At 37.9% G+C, this 8,707-nt stretch overlaps 1 protein-coding gene across 3 annotated transcripts in view; it reads right to left on the reverse strand.

Annotated features, from left to right (window-relative positions):
- Positions 1–8,274, reverse strand: part of ccdc50a (coiled-coil domain containing 50a) — a 32,192-nt gene extending 23,918 nt beyond the window's left edge. For all 3 annotated transcript variants that reach the window (XM_030133186.1, XM_030133185.1, XM_030133184.1), the window contains exons 1-2: positions 7,945–8,274; positions 2,616–2,678 (exon numbers count right to left, since the gene is read on the reverse strand). In XM_030133186.1, the coding sequence (XP_029989046.1) occupies positions 2,616–2,678; positions 7,945–7,999 (118 nt within the window). In that variant the 5' untranslated portion in view covers positions 8,000–8,274. The remainder of the gene's footprint in view (positions 1–2,615; positions 2,679–7,944) is intronic.
- Positions 8,275–8,707: the final 433 nt, after the last annotated feature.

Below are 8,707 nucleotides of genomic sequence, written 5' to 3' on the forward strand. Positions count from 1 at the left end.
TGTTTCTGGATACGGAGTGTTGTGGAGATGTTCAGTTAAGAAAAAGAGAGCTTAGACACTTCAGTCTGTGGTGATAAACAGAGCAGGACTGAAGTCAGTACAGAATGAATGTTTGTGGCTGAAGTGCCATTCCAAGGTTGTGTGATGGCACGTTGTGGGTAATAACAGATGATAAATCCTGCTTGCTGACGCACTCTGTGCACTTACCAAGTATGGAGAGCATCACTCACTCACCGGCTGAGCTCTGTTTCACCTGACTATCGATCTGCTCTCAGCTTTGGTGTGAAAAGGACCAAATTACATCTTTCCATTTACCCGTGAGATGCTCCATAACGTTTCTCCTTTCTGACTGGTGGGATGGAATGAGGAAACTCAGACACATCTGCGGCAAATTGATAAAGAGCCATTGATTTTGTTTTTTCCTCAGATAACTGATCAGTTGTTGAAGTTTATGACACTTATGTCACAACCTAAGATAGGAAGACAATCATTTATCCACTGCCACGTTTTACCCAGGAAAACTGATTCATCTCTCATGACAGCAAAACAGAATGAGATGGGACAGAGTGACGTTCATTCATTCAACAAACTGAGCTACGAGAGATCTCACGTCATTCACATAAAAGAGGAGTAAGAGACACCAGAAGAAAGCATTTAAGACATATCAGCAGGGAACTGAAATACTGAGAGAACACATTCCAATAAAGAAGCCAAGTGCTGAGACAGCCATAAAGAAATGGTTTCCACTCCACATACTGGATGCTTTGGTCTTCTGCATACTCAACATTTTTAAATGGAAATGAAAGTCAGCTGGAGCTCCACATCAACTAACTGAACATACTACAAATATCTTTTGGGGTTGCCATCTGTTGACATGATCCCAGACAAAAAATAATGTAAAGCTGCATCAAGTAGCATTCTCCTCCATGACCTCGAGGACCAAAGGTGAAGAACATGTTTCCAGCTTAAACCCGATCAGCTATTTGGTTCAACAAAGGGAGATGAGCCTCAGTCATAGATCACAGAGTCGGTAAAATGGTTACTGCAAGAACAAGAACCACACATTAATCACAGCTACGTCACAGACTAATGCACTTTAGAGTGGACCTGGGTGGCATGTGGCCTTGTGTTTTTCAGGGCTCGTTGCATAATACAGCCTTTTATGGTGAAGCACTGACATATCTATGGAAACACCAGATAAAAAAAACTTGTCTGGTGGAAAACAGTACAGTTGGTTGTCCCACAATCTAAACTCTAAATGTAGCCATGCATTCAATTCAAAAGCTCCATAAAAAAACACATCTGTGTAAAACTAACTTCCTTTCATAATTACTTTTTTTGTTGTTTCAGTTCTCAATAAATGAGTCCATGTGAGGGATATGAGATGGTGGTCACAGTTATTAGCCATCTGCACATATTCACTTACATCTGATGAAAGGAAGGCCTTGTTATGTTTGAACTTAATTTGGCAGACAATAACTGAACCTACTGTGAGGAGGCAGACAACTCTGTGAACACTTCAAAGAAAAGCAGAACAATCCCGGATGCTAACTTAGCAGTGGTGACCACAAGGTTGAATTCCATTTCATTATATTAGGGGGTGCCCCATCCCACCCCAACAGAACCCCCCGTCCCCTCAAAGGGTCAAGTTAATTTTATTTATTTTCTATATAGCGTTAGATCACAACGGAAGTCTTAAAGTTATCTCTCCTATAGAACAAATCTTTACCTTGTCCTCTTGTTAAACAAACTAAATAGCCTTATGGTACTTATCTTCACTACACAAAAGCAGATCATGGAACAAGCCTTCAGTCTAGAATCTCCATAGTGCCTGTTTAATCATGTGAAAATAATGTGAGCTAATTACTCACATACGAGCTAACATAAGGGCACCAGCTAAATTAATGAAGCACACCGAAGCTACTAAAAACCAGACAAGTTAAGATGCAGAGTGCTGTTAAAACAATAACCCTCCTCAGTATGTCAGTGTGTCCCATATCAATACCAGGTGCTACACTAATCGTGCTGTCAAATTTACTGCATAACTAGAGCATTGGTGGCTTCTGTATGTCACAGCTGCAGTGCATATGTCGGAATGCAATGCACTAGGCCTGATACAGTATTGTTGTGACATACTGCACCATTCACACACTGAACTGTGTGGCTAGAATTGGGTTTATGTCGGCTTAATCGGCCTGCAGGCACTGACGCTGCAGTTTACTCTGTTAGACTTGACAAATTTTCCAGTCGGCAAAAGTGCAAGATTGGACTGTTTCCACTTAATGCTATGCTCTCTGCTAAAATGATTCAGAGTGCGTTCTTTTGCAAAACAAGCTGAAGGTAACCAAGGAATGTAGCAGGGCAGCTTCTCAAAAATAATCCACAATAATGTAACATGCATTAAAAAAAAACAAGCGGCGAAATAATTTTAGTGTTTAAACAGAATGTCTAGAAATGACAACAGATGTGTGTTTCAGTTTAGTTCATCTCATTCAAGGCATCTTGAATAAACTTCTTTCCTGTGATGTGGGGAAAACAAAAGCAGAAGGTGCTGCCCTTTGAAATGAGGTAGGGTGGGGGAAACACCAAGAGCATGGGTGTATGTTGTTTCTTACTTTCTTGTTCCTGAAGGTTGTAGGCCAGGCAGTGGTCCTCCAGCACAGCAAAGTCCCGGCACACTGAAAAGCACAGAATGAAACCAACATGACATATCAATAACCGATACAGAAAAAAAACTTCCAGTTTCAACTACTGAATGCTCATTGATGAAACTGTCTCAGAGAATGTGTTTCACATATGAACAGAGTCTGTCTGCCTCCATGAAATGGCAAGGTTTAACAAAATCCTTATATACAGTAGATAGTAGACACCTTCAGCAGAAAACAGGTCAAAGCACTTACAGTTTGGTTGTTTAACAGTGCATTGCATCAGGGGGACAAAGTGAGATTAAGAAAAACAGCATTCACAGGAGGACTGGAGGATGAGAGCAAAAACGGTGGGAATATAACACATTTCTTACCAATCAACAATAATGATAATAGTTCTTATTATTCTTGTTATCATTATTACTGCCATTATTATTACTATTATTACAACAAGTGGAAAAAGTAAGCAGAGCTTACTAATACCCCTGCTTGGTCACACAACACTCCTCTTACTCACTGATACTTCGCCTACCCAGGAATTAATTTAGTGTCTTAAGTTTCAGTGTTTTCAAAATTTCTAAGTTGAAATTTACAAAAAATTAATCAGTCATCAAACTGTTCACTGTACATCTCCTAGTGGTAAAGAACGTGTGTGGGTTGGACAAAAATCTCGGTCAGACAAAAGGACGATCTGAATTCCTGGTATATCTATCTATTAATTATTATAATCCTGCAGACTGGATGGATGGGGGTATAATCATAATAGTAATAATAATAATAATAATAATAATAATAATGATGAAGAAGATGAAGAAGAAGAACAACTATTATAAATGTCAATTCATTGTCCCTTTCAAGTTACAAAGGATGTTTTTTTTTCCTGAGTGAAAGTTGACAGAGTCCGATAGTTATTTATTGTTTCAAAATGGTTCATAAAAAAGGGTGACCCCATGTGGACAATTATTACACAAGTGAGTATTTTGACCATATAATAATTTATATGTAATTATATTAATTTCATTTCTTATTGGAATTAATCATTAATCAGGTGATCTATATTTGTCTAATAAGAGAGGGTGTGGTATAAAATTATTAACACCCTATATCAAATTGTGCAGAATTACAGTTTCTTTACTTCAGATAAAATGGGTTTGAAAAAAACAAAAACAAAAACACAGGCTTTGTGAACAGTGAAAAGTCAAAAATTGGCAAATTAAAATGAAAATGTATTGATATATTTCAATATACATCTATATTGGTCTATTTTTTTGTTTTATTGCCAGGCTCTGATTTAAAGACTGAGACATTTAAAGTTGGACATCTATTGTACACTTGTGACAGACTAAAAAGTTATGAACCAGTTGTGTGAAGGGAAGTTGGTATGTGGTTTACTGATATTTTTGGTCTTCTGAGACATGAAGTGAAACAGTGAATCAGGAAGCATCACTCAGGCATGGACTGAAAGAGACTGAATAAGATTGATAAGAACAGACAGAAGTTGTGGGTGTTTGGCATGTAAATCAGAGAGCAGCCTAAACTACTGAAAAGTAGGTTTGATACAGAAAGGCTGCGTGATGAACAGAACTGTCACCCCAAAATAATGAGTAGAGAGAAATGGGGATTTTAATCCAGGGTGGACAATGAGTCAACAATACTGACTAAATCAAAATTCACAATTAGAACAAAGTGATAGAGATTCAGACAGCAGGAGATCTGAAATTGATAAATCAGTGATTGACATTTGCTCTTAGAAGGAAATTTTCACAATAAATCAGAGCGTATTTTCTGTGTAGGGTTTCAATATAACTAGTATTGGAAGTATTATGACAATCAGCCTTTTATAGTGTAGTATGTCCTCATGATCAGCATTCACCATCAGTTACTGCAAGGAAACATTTCTCACTTGATTTTTTTAAACATGCATTTTACATTGAAATAACATTTTTCTGCGGTCACAGCAATCCTTTCCATTTTAATCGCATATGTAATGCTCCCAGTATTCACTGCACTACTTCCCTATAATACTGAGTTTGGCCATTGATTTCCAGAATTGATTTAACGCAGAATCTCAAGGTCTCAATTTGATTGTTTCCGATTTTATACACTATCAATTCATTTAAGGATATTTCAGGTTTAACAATGATTCTGCCTGAAGACCCCAGTACCGAAAACGTACCAAACCGAAATTTTTCTGTACCGTTACATCCCTATTATGAATATATCTCAAAGCACTTATACAAATATATTTACTATTTAACAAAAAATCTTAGTATTTTGTTAACTGCTCATTTAGATGACCATTAATATGAATCAGAAAAAGATCAAGCCTCCCATTCTTAGACCCCTCCACACTCACACAGCCAGCCTCGGAGGCTCCCCTCACAAAGATGACTTCATCCAAATCAAAAATTAATAACCAGCCACAGACTTTTTTTCAGACCATGCTTTGCTGTGCAATACATAGACAACTGTGGAAAATGTGCCAGTGTACTGACAGCACAAACAGATGTCTATCTCCAAAAAACACCACAGCTGAGCCAGTGCTCCACATTGTCTGGGTGGGGTAGATGGGGAATGAAGTCAATGAATGACTGCTGGGATAAACTAATGCTGTAGATGAGAAAGTGACACCTCTACGAAATCATCTCTCGATGCCACAGGTGACTATGGGAATTAATTAACATGAACAATCTTTTAAACCATATATTTAACATTATTAGTCAGAAACCTGGGATTTGCTGTGTGTTGTAAAACTGTGCACTAATACTTGAAAATAGTTATTAACAGTTAAACAACACTACATTTCACCATTGACAAAAGACTTCACCTTAGAGGCCTTGAGTCCACATATGAGGACAATGGACAATTTTGGGATTTCTACATTCTGCTCATTTTGAAATTGTAGTCCTCTTCAGTAAACGCATTCATTTGTCTTCTAGTAGCAAAAGCACGACACACCGATTATTGTAAAACAAGATGGCATCAAATTCAATCAAACTGTTCTCCAGTAAAATGTGAGATGAAACAACAAGTAGGGGGGTCCTAGTATAAAGTGTGGAGCATGGACGATGTATTGGTTTATAAATGTTACACAGCTGTATGGTTTTTACCCACCAGTGCTGCACACAAAAACAGTAATGAGTTGCAGCCTGAGTTCAGAGACAATATTTAGTTTTCATATTTATCAGGTCCTACTAATCCAAAATAAGGAGAAATTAAAACTGACAACAACATGTAAACTTCAGGTTGATTTTAAAGCTGACCAGAACTCAAAGTGAATCCCAAAGCCCTATCAATCTAAGTTTTCTTTATCTGCAGCCAGCAGTACAGCTGGAAAGCTCACAGTACTTACTGAAACTCCTCCAACAGTTTTCTCAGTCTCCCTCTGCTCACTAGCCAAGCAGTAACAAATGCATGGTCCTCCTCTCTCTGACCAGAATAACAAGCATCCTGCTGAGCAGATGCTTCACACTAACAGGATGACTCCTTTCTGGCAGAAAAGCAAACTAAGTCTGTGTCAGAGAAAGCCCTGCCGTCCACCTGTTTCTAGCCTTGACATCATCAAAACTATGGCAAACACAAGACAATGTTTTAAATGTGATGGACCCCGGAGCCATTATCCCAAAGACTCCTATGATGAGATTCAGACAGGATTTCCCCAGGCTTTTAGAGGTGGACAAAAGAAGAGACATTTGCAGTTAGACTTTTTTTTTTTTTTTTTAACCATTATCCTCAGTATGTTTTGAAATAAATCCAGCAAAACTTACTACACTCATAGTGACAACTCCACTTATTTTACCAAACAAAATGTTTGACATTATAAAGGTATAATAACTTATATTGTATGCATAAAAAGAATTAATATGTTTAAATGTAATGCTAACCAAGGATGCCCACAACTACATTTGACCTGTGTTTTTTTTTTTTTTTTGATCAAAAAAGAATGTAAATGCTTTCATTTGTATTTTAGTAGCAAAAGCACAACACACTGATCAGCGTTCATCTGATATCAGAAAAGAGTGTCCCTACTTCAGTATAGTTTCATAAATATATTAATGTTAATACCATAAGTTCAGCTGAGATATCTTTAATGTTAACTTGTTACTAGTTTTGCTGAATAATCAGGGTTTTCACTCATTTTCAGGGTTTCATAAGAACAGTAGTTACGATACAGTGATGGAACATTTTAACATAATTTTGAAGTATTTCCATTACAAGAATCATTTTAAAACTAGGCTAAGGGAGTGTAGATGTTCATATCACACTCATAAGCAAAAAAAAAAAAAAAAAAAAAGTGAAATGAATATGTAAACTGATGATATGTGTGCAATGAAGTAATCCTTCCAATTTCTGCAGGTTTTCGTGAGTAAATGCACTGTGTGGTTTAAGAAAAAAAAAAAAAAATCACTGTGATTCATGTGGTTCCTCTGACTTTGGCAGTTCTGTTTACAATAACAAAGCCACTGTATACACATACTATCTCACTGGACATAAACCTTAAAGAATTACACTAGAGCAAATACAAATGTGAGAAAAATGTGGTAGAAAAGTTTTTCTAGCATATTTGTTCCCTTTTCACGCACCCCAGGTGCTTCACCAAACTGTTAAACCACAACCCTACATGTTTCATTGTATGTTCTTCAGCTCTACCAAAACTCTTGGGTGCAGCAGGACTTTGAGAGGGAAAATCCTGAAATATGTAAAGTCTAATAAAAATATAACAAATCGATAACATGTTCATAGCATGAGGACACAGGACAGTTTCAGTTTATAATGTCCTCTTAACATAAATTCATCTAGCTAAAGCAAAGTGCTAGCACCAAGCACACCTCCATGTCATCATCTAGCTAAACATACATCATTAGCTCGAATAAAATTGTATTTACCTACACCAGTCTAGCACCATACGAGACAGCATGCCCTGCCTCCCATAGCTCCTGATCTAACTGAACCTGAACAGTATACGACACATGAAAGGGGGTCATTGTGCCCGTCACCCAGCCAGACCATCACCTTGTAACCCTGACTGTAGGCACATCCTGACTGGGACACACAACCTGCAGCGACATCTGTTCCTGAGGAGCCTAATCAGTGTTGCCTACCTGACTCCAGCCTTCGGTTTACATACACTGTGGTAGTAACACTAGCAAGCTACGCTAACTAAATAATAGCCGTGGTTTGTGTGAGCGGACAGAAACACCTGTGCTGCATTAGCCCTGCTGGTGCCAAATGGCTAACTAGCTAGCTAAACAGTCTGTCTGCTTTAACATTTAGTCAGAGAATATACTGTGTTCGTTACCCTCTTTCACTCCAGGTAGTTTTTTCTGGTCGATGCTAACGTTACATTCAGCCATGTTGTCACTGATAATAAGTCACAAAACTGGTTGACGTTGAAATATACTTCCGCGTTTCCTCCGAAGGTTAACCGCCGAATGATTGATCGCCTTCACTCATAAAACCGATAGATGGTTCAGATGGGGGACGGCCTCCTGATTAGTTTCAGTATCCACCCTCTCTCTCTCTCTCTCGATACGCCTGTGGTGTAATTACTTGGCAGCTTCTCCACTGAAGGAGCTAGCACGTCAGGTTTTCACCGAGCATCCCTCCCTCTGACCCTTCTAACAACCAGCCCGACAACACACACATTTAACACACACACTTTCCGGTGACTAATGTCAAAATTAAAGACTAAGGTTTATTTTTAAGGATGAAATTTAATACGTATTTAATGAGTCACATATTTTAATAATTATTAGTGTTATATTTTAATTATTTGGATTGAAATTCATTATTTCAATAAGTTCATATTTTGATGCCTGTGCCATTCCAAACCATGTGACAGGTGTGAATATTTGTTTTTGGACGGAATGTGAAATAGTTTTTCGTGGAGCGGAAAGGAGTATCCGTTTCAGTAAAATTTCTACACAATACAAGGGCACAACACCTCTATACTTAAACATTTTCTCCCACAGAATTTGGAAATTTATTATTTTATTGTCGCGGCGTTCAGAGCCCATAATCCAGGTAAGCAAGCAGCAGTAAGTTGCCTGTAGGTATTTCTC

The sequence above is a fragment of the Sphaeramia orbicularis genome, chromosome 4 (genome assembly GCF_902148855.1).
Source record: "Sphaeramia orbicularis chromosome 4, fSphaOr1.1, whole genome shotgun sequence".
Taxonomy (NCBI): Eukaryota; Metazoa; Chordata; class Actinopteri; order Kurtiformes; family Apogonidae; genus Sphaeramia; species Sphaeramia orbicularis.